This window comes from Asterias rubens, chromosome 19, assembly GCF_902459465.1.
Source record: "Asterias rubens chromosome 19, eAstRub1.3, whole genome shotgun sequence".
Classification (NCBI taxonomy): Eukaryota; Metazoa; Echinodermata; class Asteroidea; order Forcipulatida; family Asteriidae; genus Asterias; species Asterias rubens.
The window spans coordinates 5,947,471-5,972,689 of NC_047080.1; the positions used below are offsets into that span (position 1 = coordinate 5,947,471).

Consider the following 25,219-nt stretch of genomic DNA (forward strand, 5'->3'; position numbering starts at 1 on the left):
TTGTCAGGTTTCTGAAATATCACAAGTGACAAGTTATTCAGATGAGCAAAAGCGGGAAAGTTAAACTAGCAAGCACACAACAGGTGTTAATTTTGCCTTGTATTAGTTAAGGATGCCCGTTGTCTTATCCAATAAAGTGATAGATGTTTATTAAACTGTGTTCTTTAAGATGAATGACCTGAGCAATAAATAACGCTTCTTTCTCTGAATCAGATGTCTCCATTGTCAAAGACTTGGGTCCGCCTTAGGACATGAACTTCCGCCCATCGCATCATTAAGATGTCAGGTAGTTCAAGCTTGAGATCACAGCTACTCTTAAACCAATCAACTATATACCGGGCAGAGGGAATTTTTATTATATACAAGTTTTTCAATCAGGGAATGTTATATTTTCCAGTGTCTTCATTATGATGATACCCGAGGGTAACCGTGCAAGTGATGTACTTAGATTACCCAGTTTCATGGCATAACTGGTTTATGTGGTTGGGGTGACTGTTAATGCCTTTTATGTGCACGATGTATTTATGTCTCTGTTGGACAAGTTCAAGGCAAGTTGACATCACATCCATCGAATCCATGGCACATTTACAGTCGACGGCTGTTTGCTGCCAAGCAATAGTTTTGGTTCTATTTTTGGCCCTGTCAAATGTCAGTAGGCCCACTTTTACAAGATTGTGATCGAAATGATGTTAGTAGCATCTCATCAGTTAAAATGTATGACTTAAACATACTTTTCTGTTTCAATACTCCAACCAATTAACAATTAGTGGTCATCACACTTAAAGACTAGCTAACCAATAAGCAACTGCATGAGTTTGTGTAACAACTCCTTCACCAGATACAAGTTATGATTGAATTTATTGTACTGTGTCTAACCTATCACCAGTTAAAGGGTATATGTAATTTGTGTAGGACCAACAAACACAATGTCTACAGATTACAATAAACTTACACAGTTTGAAGATAATGATAGTAGAAAGCTTCCCTGAAAATACTACGTGCTGAGGTGCTGTAGTTTTTGAGAAATGAGTAAAACAATGTCAGGAACATAATTTTCGTCTCAGTGATCATGAGACGAAAATTATTTTAGGATGTAAAACGTACTTACATATCCATGACATTGTTTTACTCATTTCTCAAAAACTGCATCACCTCAGAAACTAATGTTTTAAGGTACGCTTTCTATAATCATTATCTTTAAACGGTGTAAGTTTAAAGTAAATCTGTGGACATTGTGTTTTGTGTTACAAAAAGTACCCAAATCCTTTAAAAAAGTATGATCGAAACATATTGTATTGTTTCATACTCCATCCAGGTATGTGTGATTGAAACATAATGTACGGTTTGAATGATTGAAGCGTATTTTATTTCCTCAATGGTAGTTACTAACAAATCAGAAAAGACAAGCTCAGAAACTAAATTCTACAAATTTACCTACTCTGATAACTTGTGTTCGTGTACTGTTTATTTAAGATTGGTTCGTATGTAAGCTCCAGGGTGCAGATGTGCGTCGTCAGAGTCAGAAATATGACAGTTATAAATTTATCAGAGCAACTTGCATTCTAATAGATACAAATATTTAATACAAATAAATAAATAAATAAATAAATGGATGACTGTGAGAACTGAAACATCCGTTGAAGAATTCGATTAGCAACCTACAAAGTGCCCAAACGGATCGCTTTTCCCTTGAGCTATCTCATATGGATGTGAAGTTATTTCGTCTCTGCCCTTGAGACAACTGATGATAGATAAGACAGTAGAAGCAAAAAGATTAATGATAGGAGAAGCAAAAAGATAAATGTAGGAGAAGCAAAAAGAGGAACACAGTAGAATCAAACAGAATGTAGTAGAAGCAAATAGATTAATGTAGTAGAAGCAAATAGATTAATGTAGTAGAAGCAAATAGATTAATGTAGTAGAAGCAAAAAGATGATAGCAGGAGAAGCAAAAAGATAAATGTAGGAAAAGCAAAAAGAGGAACACAGTAGAATCAAACAGAATGTAGAAGAAGCAAATATATTAATGTAGTAGAAGTAAAAAGATTATTGTAGGAGAAGCAAAAAGATAAATGCAGGAGAAGCAAAAAGATAAATGTAGGAGAAGCAAAACGATTAATGTAGGAGAAGCAAAAAGATAAATGCAGTAGAATCAAACAGAATGTAGTAGAAGCAAAAAGATCTATGTAGAAGAAGCAAAAAGATAAATGCATTGAATTGTCTTTGGCCCGTGCTAAACATTAATGCTGTACCAAAAAAATATCTTACGAATCACTATGTCCGAGTATCGAAGAGATTTTGTGGACAAATTCCCATTTAAGTTATACACATCTGAATACAAACAATATGTTATTTATTTTCTCTTGTGTTGTAGATAGTAAATTCCATCGACGGAGTACTAATGTATTGAATATTATGCTAATATTGAAGAGGGCGTTGCCTGATAAAGCATTATCTTGAAATAAAACTGACATAACACAGGATGGATAAAATTGGATATTGTCTAGACTTCATGACTTCTATTTTTGTCCTGGTATAACTTGAATGTAACGTGAATAAATATTGCTCATAAAGTGAGTAATTTTATAATATCAAGACATGTGGCGCATCATTAATGTTCCACAACGACTACGAAATGGTAACTCTATTTGAAAAATAATTTGTTTGATAGAAGTATAATCTGAAATGTATGGTTATATGTGTACACTGATAACTTGTTTTTCATTGAGATTTATTGAAGTTTAATCTTACTTGTTTTGGAAAGTAAAACTTTTGTTTACTTTAGCAGCCGGGATTTTACGAATGCAACAAATCAGTGGTAAAACTCGTCTTTAAAAAGACACTGGACACTATTGGTAATTGTCAAAGACCAGTCTTCTCACTTGGTGTATCTCAACATATGCATAAAATAACAAACCTGTGAAAATTTTAACTCAATCGATCGTCGAAGTTGCAAGATAATAATGGAAAAAACACCTTTGTCACACGAAGTTGTGTATTTTCAGATGCTTGATTTCGAGACCTCAAATTCTAAACTTGAGGTCTCGAAATCGAATTCGTGAAAAATAACGTCTTTCTCGAAAACTACGTTACTTCAGAGGGAGTCGTTTCTCGTAATGTTTTATACTATCAACCTCTACCCATTACTTGTCACCAAGACAGGTTTTGTGCTAATAATTATTTTGAGTATTTACCAATAGTGTCCACTGCCTTTAACGTATTAATATATGAGAACACTCCTTCTCTTTGACATCTTGGTAGACATTGGTCATTATTGCTGGTATAAGTAGCAACAAAACAATTTGGAGTAAACATTACATCAATAAACTTGATTTAAAGACTCTTGAAACTGTTGGTAATTGTCAACGACCAGTCTGCTCACTCTGTGTATCTCAACATAATTATGCACAAAATAACAAACCTGTAAAAACTTGAGCTAAATTGGTCGTCGAAGTTGCGGGATAACTATGAAAGAAAAAATACAATTGTCACACGAAGTTGTGTGCTTTCAGATGCTTGATTTTGAGACCTCAAAATCTAATTCTACGGTCTTGAAACCAAATTCGTGGAAAATTACTTGTTTTATACTGTCAACCTGTCCCCATTGCTCGTTACCAAGTAAGGTTTTATGCTAATAATTATTTTTGATTAATTACCAAAAGTATCCACTGCGTTTAACATGGTAGAAATAGTATAAAGTTTAACTTGACATTTCAGCTGTCCTGGTTTGAAAAATATGTAAATCACAATTGTAATCCTTCTGCTAATTGAATGGATGATAGAGTAAAATACTTTAATAAAAGCAGAGATTGAAGAACATTAATAATACTAGTTATGTAAGAGTAACAATTTGACGGTATCTTTAAATACCATCTGCCAATAATTGATGTCCCTTCAAATCACGCAATCATGCTGGTTGATGCTGGGTTGAAACAGCGAGGTTAGTTAAATCACAACGGGGAGTCATTTTAAGGATGGGGTTGAAAATGGGGGCAAATATCACGTAGCGTTAGAGCATTTAGAACTATACTTACTAAGAACTCGATCAAATGCGTAACAACAAATTGTTGTATCAAAGTTTGCGAGTTTAATTATGCAATGTTAACCTTTGGTCTTTGGATATTTTGTATATATTTTCTTTTATTAATATGTGGCTGTACGAACAACTGTTCTGTATCAAAAACCTCCAGCTTGAACTAGAACATCTGCTTAAGAGCATTAATTGTTACCAGACTGCCAAAATTCACATTTCAGATAAGGTCACAAGAATTTTGTATAGAAGCTGATGGATGAAAGTTGAGCTAACACAAGTCAATGTTAAATGAATACTTTACTAAACCATGAGAGCGGTTTGTTAAAGGAACACTTTGCCTTGGATCGGTCGAGTTGGTCTTTGAAAAGCGTTTGTAACCGTTTGTTATAAAATGCATACGATTACAAAAATATTTTAAAAGTAGAATATAATTATCCACACAAGTACCACTCGAAATTGCGTGGTTTTCCTTTACCCCCGTCGACTAACACGGTCGGCCATTTATGGGAGTCAAATTTTTGACTTGACTCCCATAAATGGCCGACCGTGTTAGTTCGCAAAGTAAAAGGAAAACCACGCAATTTCGAGGCAAATTTATGTGGATTATTGTATTCTACTTTTAAAATATCTTTCTAACCATATGCATTTTATAACAAACGGTTTCAAACGCTTTTCAAAGACCAACTCGACCGATCCAAGGCAACGTGTTCCTTTAATCAAACCAGCCAATGAGATAATGTAAGGTCAGTGGGATGAAAGTATGTTAAACAAGAATACCTTCTTGTTTATGGTTCACATATAGCATGTACCCAGTACCCAGTACCCAGTACTCAGTACCCAGTACCCAGTACCCAGTACCCAGTACCCAGTACCAGTACCCAATACCCAGACGAAGTATACCCAACCCAGTACCCAGTACACAGTACCCAGCACCAGTACCAGTACCCAGTACCCAGTACCCAGTACCAGTACCCAATACCCAGACGAAGTATACCCAGTACCCAGTACCCAGTACCCAGTACCCAGTACCAGTACCCAGCACCAGTACCCAATACCCAGACCAAGTATACCCAGTACCAGTACCCAGTACCCAGTACCCAGTATCCAGTACCCAGTACCCAGTACCAGTACCCAATACCCAGACGAAGTATACCCAGTACCCAGTACCCAGTACCCAGTACCCAGTACCAGTACCCAGCACCAGTACCCAATACCCAGACCAAGTATACCCAGTACCAGTACCCAGTACCCAGTACCCAGTATCCAGTACCCAGTACCAGTACCAGTACCCAGTACCCAGACCAAGTATATCCAGTACCCAGTACCCAGTTCCCAGTACCCAGTACCCAGCACCAGTACCCAGCACCAGTACCCAATACCCAGACCAAGTATACCCAGTACCCAGTACCCAGTACCCAGTACCCAGTATCCAGTACCCAGTACCCAGTACCAGTACCAGTACCCAGTACCCAGACCAAGTATATCCAGTACCCAGTACCCAGTTCCCAGTACCCAGTACCCAGCACCAGTACCCAGTACCCAGTACCCAGTACCCAGTACCCAGTACCCAGTACCCAGTACCCAGTACCCAGTACCCAGTACCCAGTACACAGTACCCAGTACCCAGCACCAGTACCCAGCACCAGTACCCAATACCCAGACCAAGTATACCCAGTACCCAGTACCCAGTACACAGTACACAGTACCCAGTACCCAGCACCAGTACCCAGTACCCAGACCAAGTATACCCAGTACCCAGTACACAGTACACAGTACCCAGTACCCAGCACCAGTACCCAGTACACAGTACCCAATACCCAGACCAAGTATACCCAGTACCCAGTACCCAGTACCCAATACACAGTACACAGTACCCAGTACCCAGCACCAGTACCCAGTACACAGTACATAACACTGCAGTACCCAGACCAAGTATACCCATGTACCCAGGCCCAGCACCCAGTCCCGTGGTATCCCCAGGCTTGCGAGTGAATAAATTCACCTATGAGGCATTGGTTGTTTCATTACCAGAAATATTTAACAATAATATAATAATGAGAATATTAACGAGCGAAATTTCGTCTCTCTTGTGCATATCATGAAATAAAAGCATCTTTAGTAGTAAAGCCCCATGATTGTAAAACAACATTTATAATTTGACGAGAAATATACGCTCTAATATAGTCCACGTTGAGCCGAAGTCGACGAAAACAACGCTCCGTGTTTTATCATTAAGCCACCTTTCTCCTTGACCTAGTTACACTTGTACTTTCCTCACCTACAAACCACAGGTACTTAGAAACGCTTCTTAGTTCCTGGTTAATCAAAGAATTCTTAGTTCCGTGAGCAAATATACTATAATCGTCCATGATCCCGATTAAGTCCATGCTTGTTCATGCAATCCATTAAGAATTACACGTTCTGACAACTATATATTTTTGCCGTTTGGTGATACAATCTCATTATCAAAATAACATGGACTGTAAACTTACAGTTTAATAAAAACAACACATGTTTTTGTCTCAATTAATATTTCAAGTCAGATAATTTCACAGTGTTATTACAAGATTCCATATTTAATCAATTATTGTTTTTTATTAACATAAAACGATGCTCCAGCATCCAGAACGAAACGGAACGCTCTGTTTCAAGGAATGAAATTAAAATACCTGACTGCAACCGAAAGCACGAGAGATTTACTATTAACATCTGCCAAAACGCTTAGTGTAAGATGAATTTAATGCTTGATTTATCTCTCAATATTCTCGCAAAAAAATTGCACTGATACCGCGGAATTAGGACATTTATTAAAACTGGCTGTTGGGCAGTAGATGACGATATCTTAAAAGTCCACTGACTTTTGTCACCACCATTTTTGACATCTGTTTTACCATAAGAAGAGATTTGTACGTGATGAGAGATTTGTACGCTGTAGGGGCCTACGGTCAGATTCATTAAAAGAAAGATGTCTGTGGTGACAACTGCACTTTGAATCTTATAAAGATTGTATACACTTAGAATCAGAGCTGTACAAACATCTTTAAAGGCACTGGACACTATTGGTAATAACTCAAAATAATTGCTCGCATAAAAACTTACTTGGTAACGAGCAATAGAGAGCTGTTGATAGTAAAAAAAATTGTGAGAAAAGGCTCCCTCTGAAGTAACGATAGTTTTTGAGAAAGAAGTATTTTCTGACCAAATATTCGTAATTAATTTCGAGACCACAGCTGAGGTCTCGAAATCAAGCATCTGAAAGCACACAACCTGTGCGACAAGGGTGTTTTTCTTCCATTTCTCTCGCAACTTCGACGACCGATTGAGCTCAAATTTTCACAGGTTTGTTATTTGATGCACAGTCTGTTGATGCATATGTTGAAATACACTATTAGTGAGAAGACTGGTCTTTGACAGGTACCAAACGTGTTCAGTCTTCAGATTATTGAGTATCAAGGCAAATTAGTTTCACATCTGACTGTCTGTGATGGGTTTTTTGTTGTTACTGAACGCGAGAGTTACAAATTCCGGAAATATATATATTTTGTTTTTAATGTTTGAGTTAAAGAAATGCTAGTTGATGTTTTTTTATATATATATATATTTTTTTAAACAAAATTGTTTTGATGAAACATCACTAAGTGTACGTTGATGACACTAAAAAACTTATGGATTGTTGAAAGTTATAAAGCCCGTTTTAAATTATGAATCCCACGTATTCACAATTTATTAATTCCAAAGGAATAGCTTTGATTTGATTTAATTTCAGTAGGAAGAACTAAACATTTCCTCAAATTGTTCACTATATTGGCTCCATCTGATTGGGTTATTATAGTTTGTAATAAAAAACAACACAGAACTCATCTATGACCTTGTATGTATAAATTTAGAAACCTACAATATTTGGTTTCACATTCATTCCATGTAAACAGACTCTAGTGACTGAGTGATTTCTTCTCTTAAACCCGGTACCGTTCTCTCCTTCACTCTGTCTGCTTACTGCATTACGGCACTACCTCGGTAAACATCAATGACTTATCAGATCGCTGGCATTGTAATAAAGAAGAGGCTGAGTCGAGTATAAGCCGCACGACAGCCGAACATTCACAACTGATTCTTGATAGGTTTAATGCCTGTGCGTGCGAATAGCCAACTTACATCAACCCGTTCATGTATTTTACTTAAAATTCTGTTTGGATGGCACGAATGCATTTTAAAGATAGGGATGGATTGGTTAGTTAAATATTAACCAATTGGCTAAATTGAATGTCAAACCAATTCACTGTAAATTTCTATCATCGTCTTCTGAACTCGAACGAATCATGTAATCATCAAAGCAGTAAAGTTATTATTAAAGGCAGTGGACACTATTGGTAATTACTTGAAAATAATTATTAGCATAAAACCTTACTTGGTTACGAGTAATGGGGAGCTGTTGATATAACACATTGTGAGAAACGGCTCCCTCTGAAGTGACATAGTTTTCGAGAAAGAAGTCATTTTGTTGAGATACACCAAGTGAGAAGACTGGTCTTTAACAATTACCAATAGTGTCCATGTCTTTAATTTTGTTTCATTGGTAATTTATTGTTGTTAGTTCGGATGATAGGAACAAGTTAGTCAATGTCTTTTACCGTAGCTTATTGTACTTTGAATTGAGCTTAAAGAAAACTATTACTGTTTTCTTTTCATGGGCCATAACAATAATTGTATTATTGTTTATTATAACAATACAAAACTTGAGGGAGATGTCTCTCATCATATATTAATTCTTATATGTCATTGCTATAATAACATCCTCCTAGCTAAGAGTTAGGATTTGCTTGGTACGTAGTGCTAGTGGGGTTTCCTGTGTATAGGAATTCTTGTAAATAGTTACCTGTCACTTTGTATTAAATTGAATTGTTGCTAGCTGTGTCGTGTTGCTGACATTGAGGCTTCGCATCATGTACGGTACTGTCAGATAAACAGAACCACGCAGTGAGTTAAAATAAAGACACTTATTAAGCCTGTCATAATCACACATTGTAGTTAGAAAGATCATTAATGCGTAAAATGGTACAAAACTCGAGTTTGATTTTGCTTTAAAGGCACTGTACACGATTCGTAATTACTCAAAATATAAAATATTAGCATAAACCTTACTTGGTACGAGTAATGGAGAGCTGTTGATAGTACAAAACATTTTGCGTCTGAAGTAACGTAGTTTTTGAGAAAGAGGTAATTTCTCACTAAACTAATACAAGACTTCTGGCCATAAGCCTTTTATTTCTATGCACACTGTTTTGTACAACAAGGGTGTTTCATTATTTTCTTGCAACTTCAATGACCAATTTTGTTATTTTGTGGATATGTTTGGATACACCAAGTGAGAATACTGGTCTTTGACAATTACCAAACGTGTTCAGCGTCTTCAAAAGTACGGTCTAACTTTGGTTTACGACCCCGAATTTGGTAATGTTGTTTTACTCGAGCACGTCTACAGCAGTTCACAAATATGTTGAGCTTTTTTAAGGACTTGTGTTAATGCGTTTTGCAGTATACCAATAGGTTGGTTTTTGAAAGCTTTCCCATCACCATACTTTAGTTTATCTCGAACTCCATCATCGAAATCTAACCGAAAATACGCAACATCTTGCCCAAATAGAAGAAGCTTCTAAACACATTGCCGTATGATAAAGTCTTTAATCTACTTGTCCAATATGCCTTCTGGGTCCTGCGCGAATTCTGAGCTAAACCGAATGTTATCATATAGTAACGTAACCTCTCATGTTTATTGAATGATCTCAATAGCTGTTGTCTTTAATGTAGTTTCATGCACTGCGGCTAGATAAATCACTGAGGAGAACAGCATCCTTTCAAAGGTTACACCTTTATAGAATTTCACCAATATAAGAAGCTGTAGAAAAAAAATACATGACTGATGTTTTTGTATACCCTCTGTTAGATGTTAAAGGCAGTGGACACTATTGGTACTTACTCAAAATAACTATCAGCATACAACCTCATTTGGTAACGAGTAATGGGGAGAGGTTGATAGTATAAAACATTGTGAGAAACGGCTCCCTCTGAAGTGACGTAGTTTTCGAGAAAGAAATAATTTTCAACGAATTTGATTTCGAGACCTCAAGTTTAGAATTTGAGGTCTCGAAATCAAGCATCTGAAAGCACACAACTTCGTGTGACAAGGGTGTTTTTGTCTTTCATAGTTATTAATAATTATTGATATCTCGCAACTCCGACGACCAATCGAGCTCAAATTTTCACAGGTTTGTTATTTTATGCATATGTTGAGATACACTAAGTGCGAAGACTGGTTTTTGACAATTACCAATAGTGTCCACTGTCTTTAAAGGCACTGGACATCTTTGGCATTTGTCAAAACCTAAAGACCAGTCTACTAACTTATCTCAACATATGCACAAAATAACAAACCTGTGAAAATTTGAACTCAAATGGTCGTCGAAGTTGCGAGATAGTAATTTATGAAAGAAAAAACACCCTTGTCACACGAAGTTGTGTGCTTTCAGATGCTTGATTTCGGGACCTCGAAATCTTAATCTGAGGTCTCAAAATCTAACTCAAATAATTTGGTGGAAAATTACTTCTTTCTCGAAAACTGCGTTACTTCAGAGGGAGCCGTTTCTCATAATGTTTTATACTATCAACCTCTCCCCATTACTTGTTACCAAGTGATGTTTACCTTTATGATAATAATTATTTTGAGTAATGACCAATAGTTTCCAGTGCCTTTAAAGCAGTATGTTCTATAAACACTGAACAATTATTACATTTAGTTCTGGAACGAAACAAAAGGAATCTGAACCAAACTTAAAATAATAAAAACAAGTGAAGAAGCTCACGGTGTGGTCGGAGGGGGGGGGGGGGGGGGGTAGGGTAGGTTCCATTATTACTAGACGATACGTGTCATGGGAGCACTTGATAATAAGAACACTTAAGACATAAATTGTGATTCAATCTCACATAATAAACAAACCTGGCTGACAAAGACAGGAAGAGTCTTCGCTTAATTGATTTACTTCATACTACATGCTTTTAGGATCTCCTTATTCTTTATATTATAGAAACTCAACAATACCGGGTTGGGGGAGGGGGCTGGGGGTATATCGTCTTTCATATAAACGCTCTCACGTGTAGCATGCTTGTAGCAAACTCTCGTATAGACACTGAGAAACAATATTTGTTACAACGTAATCAATTCCGTATAAAACAATACTACTGTTTAGTACATTTAATAATAAATATAGAAAAATAAACAACTGTTGCTGATGTTTGTTGTTGAATAAACGGAGTTGAATAACTCCACATCAAGAGAAAAAAAAGAAGAAGAAAAAAAAGAGTAAACAATTAGTTAAACATTCTAGTGTGTAATTCTGCATTAAAATATGTTGAAAAAATGCGTCAATTGTTGTTTATACTCGAACATTGCATATTAAACGCATTCTGGTCAAATCTCGCGGCTTCGTATCCAATTTGGCGGCTACAGCTACGGCTAAAGCTACGGCTACAGCCAATGGTGTTGCTAAGGTCGTCATAAAACATCAATGCACGATCAAGCTGTAGCCGTAATCTTATAGCCCTATCAATCATGTAAGGATACGACTGAGATTACGATTGCTTACTGGTTTAATGCTTGAGTATTGTTGCAGTTTGTCGGAACATACGGGTGTCGGAACATAGTGGTGTTTGGGTTACCGGAATATACGGGTGTTGTAATGTAGGGGTGTCGGAACATAGGGGTGTCGGAATATAGGTTTATTTGTCGGAACATAGGGGTGTCGGAACATAGGGGGGTCAGAACAAAGGGATGTCGGAATATAGTTGTCTGGACATAGGGGTGTCGGAACATATGGGTGTCGGAACATAGGGGTGTCGGACCATTGGGGTGTCGGAATATAGGGGTGTTGGAACATAGGGATGTCGGAACATAGGGGTGTCGGACCATTGGGGTGTCGGAATATAGGGGTGTTGGAACATAGGGATGTCGGAATATAGTTGTCGGAACATAGGGGTGTCGGAACTGGGGTGTCGGAACATATGGGTGTCGGAACATAGGGGTGTCGGAACATTGGGGTGTCGGAATATAGGGATGTCAGAACATAGGGATGTCGGAATATAGTTGTCGGAACATAGGGGTGTCGGAACTGGGGTGTCGGAACATAAGGGTTTCGGAACATAGGGGTGTCGGAACATTGGGGTGTCTGAATATAGGGATGTCAGAACATAGGGATGTCGGAACATAGGGGTGTCGGCACTGGGGTGTCGGAACATAAGGGTGTCGAAACATAGGGGTGTCGGAACATTGGGGTGTCGGAATATAGGGGTGTCGGAACATAGGGATGTCGGAACATAGGGGTGTCGGAACTGGGGTGTCGGAACATATGGGTGTCGGAACATAGGGGTGTCGGAACATAGGGATGTCGGAATATAGAGCAGTCACCGTTAATACAACGTGATATTTCAGTGTTAAACAAATAATCCAGCAACTGCTTTGGTTGATGACATATCTGCAAATCACAAGCTTATCATTTCTGAACTTTATCGCTACATGGTTTTACCGTCTGTTAGGGTTCATTATTATTGTAATTTCGTGATAATATTATAATCATAATAATTGCACACGATGCCAGATGGCATTATCATAATGGGGATTAAATCAAATGTTACACGTGGTTCATGATATATCTGAATCATATGTGCGAAACATTCTGGAGAAAAGGTTTGTCAGTTAAAAAGTGCGTTTGGTAAGTTAATTTTAAACTATTTAGATTCCTTTTTGAATTATTTTTTTCTCAATACCCACACGAGGTGTTCTAGGATATACTAACCTAGACTTGTGAAGTGTTGACACTAACTCCTGCCTAATTACGAATTGGGTCCTAGGGTACCCGAATCTGGACTTGTGAATTGTTGACACTAACTCCTGCCTATTACGAATTGGGCCAATTATTAGTTTGTCAATACCCAAACGAGGTGTTCTAGGATACACTAATCTAGACTTGTGAATTGTTGACACTATAATCCTACCCACTTATGAATTTGGTCAAACTTTGAATCTGTAGAGTCTGGACAGGTCGACCGGAACTTTGCGACGGGATTTGAAGTCCATCAAACATGACCCACCATTGCAGCAGACACAGCTTATAATAGCAGTGATGTCTTTCAGAATGGGCTGATTTTAATTAGAAAAGATGGCAGTCATCCGCATCATTCCGCAATTGCAAATTACCACTTGGCTTTTTTATTTCTTAAACACTTTTTAACACATAACCACAAGTTAGTATAAAATAATTGAAGTGGCAGCGCTGATTGGATCAGGTTAACGATAAATCATCGGACCGGAATACACCATCCCTTTAAGTGTGACGGCCAACTTCAACTTTGTTTTCATTATTCTGTTCAAATGACCAGCCATCTTCAACTTTTAGCCCATTTTCGTTACATCCAGTACCAAAAATAACCCACCTTCGGTCAATTACTATACTTCTTCACACATCCTTTCCACTCTCCTGGTGTTTCCAATGCAAGATGATTAACTATTGGTATGACATGTACCGCATTTAGATTGAAGTATTTAGTATTAGGCAGCTTGCAAACCATGCATGGCACGTGCTATCCCGCTGGGCGAGCACGCGACCTATGCATTCTTGGTGTGGTATACATGGTCTCATCTGGATGCACTACATTATACGCGCACACACCACGTGCCGTCACACAGTTTGATTGTGTGTATTATGATATTGGATGTTGTCAAGAGAGAATAATGTAGTTTGACTTGTCTATGGAGTGAGACAATGTTAATACATTAATCTTGTCGTTTGTTTACATCTTACACAATTCGGATGTGTTCAATAAGTTTAGAACAACACTTGTAGTTCATAACTCATGGATTTATAATCACTCGTCCGACTTGCCTGTAGATTATACAAATACTGACTGCTTTTACTCGTGCAATGGTTAAAACAATGCCGAGGTGATCCCCGGACCGTTTTATTTTCCCGAGGCGAAGGGAAAATAGAACGCTCCCGGGTTTACCTCGGGAGTCATAGTTTTAACCATTGCACGAGTAAAAGCAGTCAGTATTTGTTTTATAACACCCAAGCATTTCTTAATACTGTACTATTAAGTTACAGACCTGAATGCTACAATCCACGGACGACGCGAATACAGATTGCGAAAACTTTTAATGTGCTGCATGTAGTGTCATGTAATCCGAAATGGTTACAGACGGACGTCTGGGTACTGCACGCCGTGTGATGTGATAGTCTGCAAACCGATGCACTATCACACGGCAAACCGATGCACTACCACACGGCCGTCGGCGTCTAGTAAAACTAAGACATGTCATGTGACGCACTCTAAACCAATGAAAAGGCAGAATATTGGTAAGGGGTGTTATAAACACAATTCTGTTTGTTCATGTTGTATAATGTTAAGTATGTTTATTTAATTTGTTGGGGTTAAACAAAGAATTGATTTTAGTGGGATTCGAACCAACGACCTCCGGATAACGTGCTTGCTCTCTACCACCTGATCTATCTGGCGGTGTCCCTATTTTGTCAATATCTTTGTGTTTTTATTCAGTCGAGCCATAGAGTGAGCAAACAGTCTGCATGCAAACAAACAAACAAACAAACAAACAAACAAACAAACAAACAAACAAACAAACAAACAAACAAACAAACAAACAAACAAACAAACAAACAAACAAGCAAGCAAGCAAGCAAGCAAGCAAGCAAACAAACAAACAAACAAACAAACAAACAAACAAACAAACAAACAAACAAACAAACAAACAAACAAACAAACAAACAAACAAACAAACAAACAAACAAACAAACAAACAAACAAACAAACAAACAAACAAACAAACAAACAAACAAACAAACAACAAACAAACAAACAAACAAACAAACAAACAAACAAACAAACAAACAAACAAACAAACAAACAAACAAACAAACAAACAAACAAACAAACAAACAAACAAACAAACAAACAAACAAACAAACAAACAAACAAACAAACAACAAACAAACAAACAAACAAACAAACAAACAAACAAACAAACAAACAAACAAACAAACAAACAAACAAACAAACAAACAAACAAACAAACAAACAAACAAACAAACAAACAAACAAACAAACAAACAAACAAACAACAAACAAACAAACAAACAAACAAACAAACAAACAAACAAACAAACAAACAAACAAACAAACAACAAACAAACAAACAAACAAACAAACAAACAAACAAACAAACAAACAAACAAACAAACAAACAAACAAACAAACAAACAAACAAACAAACAAACAAACAAAACAAACAAACAAACTGGAAAGCTAAACTATTCTTAATCAAATATATATTGTCGTCGTTTGCCTGAATCGATTGTGAACTCTTGTGGATTATTTCCTGCTTTTAGGAGAGCAATGCGACATTTTGTTTAATTATAGGTCCGGTTATATAATTAGCTTTTTTGCAATGTAGATTCTGACAGTTAGAAATATTGTGACCTTATGTATACGGGCATAGCTTGATACCACATTTTTATAAATGCAATAAAATTGTAATAAACCTACCATACCAGGATTGTCCTCAATCAAAAGACTAAAACTTATTAGAGCATGAATAATAGGCTGACATATGTCAATGCCCGATCACTACAATGAACTTGAATGGTAAGGACGGTACGTGACTATGTAGTCTACTACAACTACAAGGAACTTGCTTTGGTAATGTCACGTGACTATAGACGATGTGACCTGTGACATCACATATTTACAAATGGGCCACAGGTACAATTTGTACACAGCTCAATGGAAGTAAACACAAAATCCTATATTTTATGGAGATTACACTGTCTCTAATTCTTATCAACTTTTGATATGATGGAAGGGGGCACATCTCAAAACTTGTCGAGCTTTTACTTTCATAACCCTTGGATTAATGTGGAAATTGTGACACAAAATATCAACTTTCCCATAATGACCAGTGCAGTATATTGCCTGCCAGAATACTCAGAGAATGTACAAAGTCACACTTGATTGTAAATAAAGTTGACATGGTTTATACACTATCCCTACCCAAGGAACTTGATGTACTTAATGTATACCTTTAAGGTTTCAATGTATTAATGTAGCCTGTAGGCCTATCTTTGATAGGAATCTCTGATCATAACATCTGTAAATCAGGAATTTGGCGGACAACAACTTAAAGGCTAATGTATCTAAATTGCCAATAGAGTGAGGCATTACATTTATTCCCCCAACGCATCAATACATAATAATGATAAAGACAGTGGACACTATTGGTAATTGTCAAAGACTAGTCTTCACAGTTGGTGTATCTCAACATATGCATAAAATAACAAACCCGTGAAAATTTGAGCTCAATCGGTCGTCGATTTTGCGAGTTAAAAATGAAAGAAGAAAAAAAACACCCTTATCACACGAAGTTGTGTGCTTTCTGATGCTTGATTTCGAGAATTCTAAACTTGAGGTAACGAAATCAAATTCGTGGAAAATTACCTCTTTCTCGAAAACTACGTCACTTCAGAGGGAGCTGTTTCTCACAATGTTTTATACCATCCATCTCTCCCCATTACTCGTAACAAGAAAGGTTTTGTGATGATAAATATTTTGAGTAATTACCAACAGTGTTCACTGCGAGACGTGCAGTGTGTGTCCTCCGTACTTATCTTAAAGGAACACGTTGCCTTGGATCGGTCGAGTTGGTCTTTGAAAATCGTTCTGTAACCGTTTGTTGTAAAATGTAAATGGTTAGAAAGATATTGTAAAAGTAGAATACAATGATCTACACAAATATGCCTCGAAATTGCGTGGTTTTCTATTTACCCTGTCGGCTAACACGGTCGGCCATTTATGGGAGTCAAAATTTTGACTCCCATAAATGGCCGACCGTGATAGTTCGCGACATAAAAGGAAAACCGTGCAGTTTCGAGTGATACTTGTGTGGATCATTATATTCTACTTTTAAAACATCTTTCTAACCATATGCATTTCATAACAAACGGTTTCAAACGCTTTTAATAGACCAACTCGTCCGATCCAAGGCAACGTGCTCCTTTAAGCTGGAAATCGTCCACTTAGGAAATAACATTCCATAACAAACAAACAACGCAATAACACCCCTTTTCACTCTAGGCATGGAATGTGTGCATAGATCTTAAAAATAAATGTTGCTTCTCTTTTAACATTGTTTTCAAGGAAGTTCTTTTGAGGACACCACTGGGCAAATGATAACGGCGTTCCTATGAAACATTAGTTGATATCTAGAGGTTTGAGAGTCCCTAGTGAATCTATACCAAGATTCCGCAGATATCCTACATCAAATATTGGATATATCAGAACCAGTTGTTAAAGACACTGGACACGTTTGGTAATTGTCAAAGACTAGTCTTCTCGTTAATAATTATAATAATAATAATAATGAACGGCACTTATATAGCGCTTCACATAACAGTCCCGAAGCGCTTAACAAAAATTAATGAGTAAACAGGTACGTTTTCAGCAGATGTTTGACAATTTTCTCGTTTGGAGTAGTTTGGATGTAGTGTGGCAAGTTGTTCCAGAGTGAGGGTGAAGAATATGAGAACGAACTTTTTGTACAAAAAACTGTACTGTTTTGTCAACATATGCATAGAATAACAAACCTGTGTAAATGTGAAATCAATTGATTGAAGAAGTTGCGAGAGATTAATGGAAGAAAAAACACCCTTGTTGCACAAGTTGTGTTCTTTTAGATGCTTAAATCAAATATTTTAGTGAGAATTACTTCTTTCTCAAAAACTACGTTACCTCAGAGGGAGCCGTTTCTCACAATGTTTTATACTATCATAAGCTCTCCATTGCTCGTTATCAAGTTAGGTTTTATGATAATATTTTGAGTAATTACCAACAGTGTCCAGCGCCTTTAAAGAATAACGTTTCAGTTCTGCGAAACAACAGTACATGACATCAAACAAACAGTTTATATTATGTCCTTTACCCAAGCGTGGAATTGAGAAGACATTTTTATTATAAAAATATATTGATTGATGCTTGATGGTTTTATTTTTGAAATCAAAGGAAATCGGTTTCTCGAAACATGATTATTGAGACGCCCTGTCATTAATGTGTTACCTCTAAACCCACGTACCAATACCAATGTCCTTACAGAACATTTCGGTATGTCTGATGTTTGTGGTTTTAATTTAAAATAACAACAATTCATCCTTCTGCTAAATGACGAACTATGTGTACTACACGTTGCCGTGGATCGGTCGAGTTGGTCTTTGAAAAGCATTTGTAACCGTTTGTTGTAAAATACATATGGTTGGAAAGATGTTTTAAAAGTAGAATACAATGATCCACACAAACGCGCCTCGAAATTGCACGGTTTTCCCTGTACCTCGTCGACGAACACGGTCGGCCATTTATGGGAGTCAAGTTTTTGACTCCCATAAATGGCCGACCGTCTTAGTTTGCAAAGTAAAATTAAAACCACGCAATTTCGATGCAAAATTGTGTGGATTATTGTATTCTACTTTTAAAACATCGTTCCAACCATATGCATTTTATAACAAACGGTTATAAACGCTTTTTATAGACCAACTCGTCCGATCCAAGGCAACGTGTTCCTTTAATAAGATAACCGACTTTGGGGACAAATCTAAAGGACACATTATAGGGACTATCCTTCGGAATACGATCAGTGTTTTCAATTTGGACGAGATTCTTCCTTGAAACAAAGACGAACATTGGTTTATCAATAGAGGGCGCTAACCCCATTGCCTCTATTTACCATTAAGATGATTCTCGTTATTGCAATCTGCAAATTATTCGATATCTCATATTTTTATCTTTATCAATTTAATCATATGTTTTTTTTCTTGTTAAAACAAGTACGATTAAACTAGTTGTGTACATACAGGCGTCAAGAGGCTGGCACTTATATTTATACTATCTGTTTATTTTTAATGTAAACTTCAACGTGACTGACTGATAATTACAAAATGAGGTACCATTAAATAAACACAGATATAGAACTGACACCAATCATTTTCTTGAGAGTAGGCAATCGGTTTTGCAGATCTACCATCATGTTTTGGGACCCGGTTGTTCATCATCTTTGCAGCGCTATGAAATTCTTGAGCAAGATTCCAGAGGATTGAATCCTGGTAGTTAGGGTCCCGAGGGTAGGGGCGTATACAGTCAATACTCAGGGTTTCTATTGATGCTTTACAGAGGCTGATGCTCTTACTTAATGTCAGTTGTAAGTTCTTATATTGGCGATCTGGCCACGGTTACACAAGCGGAATTGAGAAAGGAAAGTGTGTTGCTGTTTAACTTTGCTGTTAATTGGATGATATAATTAGTTAGAATACCCGTGAAACTATCCGAAAGGCTTGATTGAACTGCACAGTTTATAGCTCGATGACAACTCTAACCGAAACTTGAGGATATCATTAATGTGTTCAAACTTGTGAGGATATGCGAGGATATCATTCAGGAGTTAGTCTTATGTCGAGTCGTCGCTTTGTTTGATGAACTGCCAGTTAGATTATCCGGATCTAAACACACGATGCGTACAGGACAACAAACGTTTCGTCTACACTTGGTACTTTTTAAAAACCCAGACTGTTTTAACGATGTTACTTGGTTATTACCATTGATGTAGCCATGAGATTAATATACTAGGTGTTACTGAGAAGCTAGTTTTTCCAGACTTTCGGAGACTGCGAACAAAATGTGGTAATGGTACCATGTTATTGGTGCCTCATATTGCTGTCTTTGTTGAACAATATTCTTCGTTTCTACATCTTTCATGAATTATCTGATCCGACCCATCTAATCTGAACGTCTTTCTCTGTGGTAAGTTGCATTTGTATAGTTAAGTTACTTCTGATATCATCCTGGGTAATGTAACAAATTATACATTTTCTACTTCGGACAAGTTTTTGATATTATTCGAGATCTTTTGGACGCCAACACGAGCCTTTCTGACATTCCAATCAAAATAGTTATAATAACTATGAAAACAGCAATGTCTTGTGCAGCTTGAGATGCTGGTATTAGTTCGTTATAATAACTATGAAAACAGCAATGTCTTGTGCAGCTTGAGATGCTGGTATTAGTTCCAAGAATGTTAATGTTTCATCAACATTCAAGATCTGCAGCTATGGTTGGCGGATGAATGACTCCAGTGTTCGTTATTGTCAAGCATCGAGTGATCTTATGCCTACAGCGCCCTCTATATTAAGGAGGTAGTTAAGAGTTAAAGGAACACGTTGCCCTGGATCGGGCGAGTTAGTCAATCACAGGCGTTTGAAACCGTTTGTTGTGAAACTCACTTGATTAGAAAGAGAGAGTATAACGATCCACACAAATATCTATCGAAAATGCACGGTTTCCTTATTTCGTTGTAATATAACACGGCACACCGTTTTGTGAAGTCAAATTTGTTGACTCCACAAAATGGCCGGCCGATCGTGTAAAAAATAATGAGGAAAATAAAAGGAAAACCAGGGCAATTTCGAGGCATATGTGTAGATCATTATATTCTAACTGTTAAAACCCCTTTTTAACCATATACATTATAACGAATTACGGTTTCAAACGCTTTTCAAAGACCAAGTCCGTCGCCCGATCCAAGGCAACGTGTCACTTTAAGGTTGTTTAGTTTAAAGGAATTAGAGTGTCTGATTTAAAGGAACTGTGTTTGATTTAAAGGAACTGTGTTTGATGTAAAGGAAATGTGTTTGATTTACCGGAAAAGGTCTGATTTAAAGGAAGAGTGCTGATTTAAAGGCAGTGGACACTATCGGTAATTGTCAAAGACTAGCCCTAAGTTGGTGTATCTCAACATATGCATAAAATAACTATCCTGTGAAAATTTGAGCTCAATCGGTCATCAAAGTTGCGAGATAATATTGAAAGAAGAAAACACCCTTGTCACACGAAGTTGTGTGCGTTTAGATGGTTGATTTCGAAACCCAAGTTCTAAATCTGAGGTCTCGAAATCAAACTCGTGGAAAATTACTTCTTTCTCCAAAACTATGGCACTTCAGAGGGAGCGTTTCTTAAAATGTTTTATACCATCAACCTCTCCCCATTACTCGTTACCAAGAAAGGTTTTATGCTAATAAATATTTTGAGTAATTACCAATAGTGTCCACTGCTTTTAAAGGAAAAATGTCTGATTTAAAGGAACTGTGTCTGATTTTAAGGAAAAGTGTGTCTGATTTAAAGGAAAAGTGTCCGATTTAAAGGAAGAGTGTCCGATTTAAAGGAAGGGTGTCTTTAAAGGAACTGTGTCTGATTTAAAGGAAAAGTGTCCGATTTAAAGGAAGAGTGTCCGATTTAAAGGAAGAGTGTCCGATTTAAAGGAAGAGTGTCTGATTTAAAAGGAAGATTGTCTGATTTAAAGGAAGAGTGTCTGATTTAAAGGAACTGTGTCAGATTTAAAGGAAAAGTGTCCGATTTAAAGGGAGAGTGTCCGATTTAAAGGAAGAGTGTCTGATTTAAAGGAAGAGTGTCTCATTTAGAGGAAGAGTGTCTGATATAAAGGAAGAGTGTCTGATTTAAAAGGAAGATTGTCTGATTTAAAGGAAGAGTGTCTGAGTTAAAGGAAGAGTGTCTGATTTAAAGAAACTGTGTCTGGTTTAAAGGGCAGAGTGTCTGATTACACCTTTAAGTTTGAATCGAACTTTTATGTCAAGAATAGTCCGTAAATAATTGAAGTTTACATTTTAGATAAACCTTAAACTTTTGTTTTGTATTAAGGGGACATACAAACTTGTTTTGTGTGCTTTTTTAAATTATAGGATTAGAGTTTATTAATTTTGGTTTTTACCCATACACCGATGTGTGTTAGCACTGTATACTCAGTACTTTCCCGAGTCCTGTGAACAAATATCACAGGCATGTTACTCGGGTGGGATTCGAGTTGATTATGTGACGTGACTTTGATTAGGTTTACAATCCACTCATTGGCATTTCCCATTCATGCACCAGTGGAGAATGAAAACTTCCTTGATTTCTTTGACAACCCTAATCCCCACTCTGTGTTTTTAAATCCAATTACTGAAAATGAACTGTTGTCAATTGTCCTAAATTTACCTAATAAGAAGAGCTCTGGTCATGATTCAATCAATTGTCCCCTCATCAAAGAGGTAATTCAGGTTATTTCCAAGCCTTTAGTTTATATAATGAATTTATCATTATCCTCTGGTATAGTCCCGGATTCCATGAAAATTGCTCGGGTTACACCCATCCATAAGAATGGAGATCGCCATCTGGTTAATAATTATCGTCCAATTTCGATCCTTACTTCCTTTTCAAAAATACTTGAGCGTACTGTTTATATTCGTACTTCTCTTTTTTTGCAAAAACACAACATTCTTTCCAATTCACAATTTGGTTTTAGAGAGAAACATTCCACCACTCACGCAATCCTCAAACTAATCGATAGAATTAGGGCTGATCGTGATCAGTCTTTACATACAATGGGAATTTTCCTGGACCTCTCCAAGGCTTTTGATACCATTGATCATTCCATTCTCTTGTCCAAACTTTCCTTTTATGGCATTCGAGGTATTGCTTTGGAGTGGTTCAGGAATTATCTGTCCAACCGCAAACAATTTGTGTGTATTGACGGCAAAGAGTCCTCTCTCAAATCATTAATTTGCGGCATACCACAAGGATCCCTATTAGCCCCTCTTCTTTTCTCGTTGTATATCAATGATTTTCCTAAATCTTCGGATAAGTTCTCCTTTATTCTTTTTGCTGACGACTCAAATTTATTTTGTTCCCATAGAAGTCTCGACACACTCATTGACATTGTGAATCGGGAGTTGGTACATATTTCAAATTGGATAAAGGCCACCAAACTCTCTATTAATATCAAGAAAACCAATTTCATGCTATTTGGTCCTTTTGTTAATAATCTACCATGTGATATATTTTTTGATAATGTACCTATACTTCGAACCAACTGTATTAAATTCCTTGGTTTATATATTGATGACAAACTTTCTTGGAATTTTCATATCAATTATATATGTAAATTGATTTCCAGAAACATAGGAATGATCAGCAAACTCTCATATTTTTTCCATCTGAAATATTATATAATATTTATTCTGCTTTAATTTTGCCTTATATCTCCCCAGGCGTTCTTGCCTGGGGTAAATCGAGTGCTTATCTTTTAAATCGTATTACTATTTTAAAAAACAGAGCCCTCAGAATTATTAATCGTGTCGGGTTTCGTGCTCATTCAAACCCATTATTTCTTAAACATAGAACTTATTTATTTACATCAGCTTGGAATATTTATGCATCAGTTTATTTCCAATAACTTACCAAATTCCTTTCAGAATATGTTTGTAATTCTCAAATACATTCTTATCAAACTAGACATTCACATGATTTTCATATCCCCTTTTGTTCCTCATCTAGATCTATGAATTGTGTCTCTTTCCAAGGCCCGAAGTACTGGAATTCCCTTGATGACTCTTTAAAAAAAAGCAAGGGTACCTACATGTTCAAGAGGAAACTCAAATGTGTTCTCTTAGATAATTACCATGATTGAATAGTATTATTTTCCCTTACGTTTATATTACTATAGTTAACTGCTTTTGTTATATATTATTTTTGATACAGCTTTTACCACTTTTTTACTTTTCTCTGTATATCCATCATATAGAGAACCACTGTCTTTGTGTTTGTTTGTCCTGTTAGTGTTTGTCCATGTCTTTCCATGTGTAACTTTTTGTTGTGTTTTAAATATCCCAGGCATTGTTCTGAAAACAAACTACGTTTGTATTTACTCACATCCCTGGGTGGACTCCACCCTACAAGCTTGCTTTTGGGAGTCCTCCACCACTTAATCTATTGTGTATCTTTACTACTCTATGTTATATCTTGTCATCTGAAATGATTGAGTGGAAATAAAACTGAACTGAACTGATTTGGTTTCGTTTTCAGTGAATGTTTACTCTTCTCCAAGTCAGTTCTATTCTGAACATTGGGACCTTCAAGGTTGAACCATTATAAAGCTGAATTGGTTGGAACTCATTTCCCAAAGTGATCCCAAACACAATCACAACGCATTTTCGTCTACTCCCCACTTTATTAAAAAACAACAACAAAACAGTTGTGTAGAATCAATTTCTCTGAACTGTATGATTTGGTGGTGTTGGAGGTTCCAGGGTTGGTATGTGACGGCGCTACGGGGTGTTTTCAGACGGGAAGACACGAGTGATATGTTCGTGACTTAGTTTTTCTGTTCTATGGATTGTTTGACTTTCAAAAGCTCATTTCAATAATACACTAACGTTTATTCAAATTTAAACAAACTCAATGTTAACAGCAATCTCACCAGCCGTCACAATACAGAAATTTTTTCCTTTCTCCATGATTTAATCCAACTGTTGAATTAACTGCGACCTTGATTTTACTGAAAGAGAAGAAAATAGGTCCATTATTATCATAGTAGGCTGTTCTTGTTCAGAGTGCATGCAACTATAAACTGATGGTCTCTTCGTTTTTTGCCTATACTATTCGGTTTTGTTACACGGGAAGTTTGGTTCACAAACTGCAGTGAATTCAGTAACTCCTTAACTTTAGCCTCATCAACATGGTTTAATTGGGCTAGGAGTAGAACGAGCTGGTAATCTGTGAAACCTGCTAAGAGAAGTTAGATTATTTGGAAGTCGATCGTGGGGTTCTTTGAGTTGATATGAGGCGCAGTATACCAGCTAGGATTAAGAGGCTCTCTCAGACCACAGATGACAATGAAACTTTACAACTTCCTACAGTACTCTTGGCAAGAAGGAAGAGTTCAATCCGCAAGGAGTTACCTAAGCAGGACATGTCTGTGTCGAATCCTTTGGGTCTTATGAAGACACGAATCAAAGCACAGGAGAAGGAGGAAGTAAAGGTAGGCAAGCGCAGTGGGGGTATTTGGAAAGGATGTGGAGGACCAACATCCATATAGACCAAGTAGACCAACTACTTGTTGATTTTGTTTGCTCAATTATCTCACAATATTTACATGTTCAGGGTTTGGTAATTTTGTGGTGAGTTCAATTATAATTTAAATGTAAAGGATCTGTTAAAAACTACCCCAATGCACTTAAAGCATGAAACACTCGTCATG

The 25,219-nt window shown here is 36.9% G+C and overlaps 1 protein-coding gene across 1 annotated transcript; it reads left to right on the forward strand.

Moving 5' to 3' along the window:
* The first annotated feature begins 3,908 nt into the window (after nt 1-3,908).
* LOC117303319 (extensin-like) lies at nt 3,909-25,057 on the forward strand. Its single transcript, XM_033787485.1, has 3 exons — nt 3,909-3,939; nt 4,922-5,443; nt 24,879-25,057. The coding sequence occupies exons 1-3, from the start codon at nt 3,909-3,911 to the stop codon at nt 25,055-25,057; spliced, it is 732 nt and encodes a 243-aa protein (XP_033643376.1).
* The last annotated feature ends 162 nt before the right edge of the window (nt 25,058-25,219 follow it).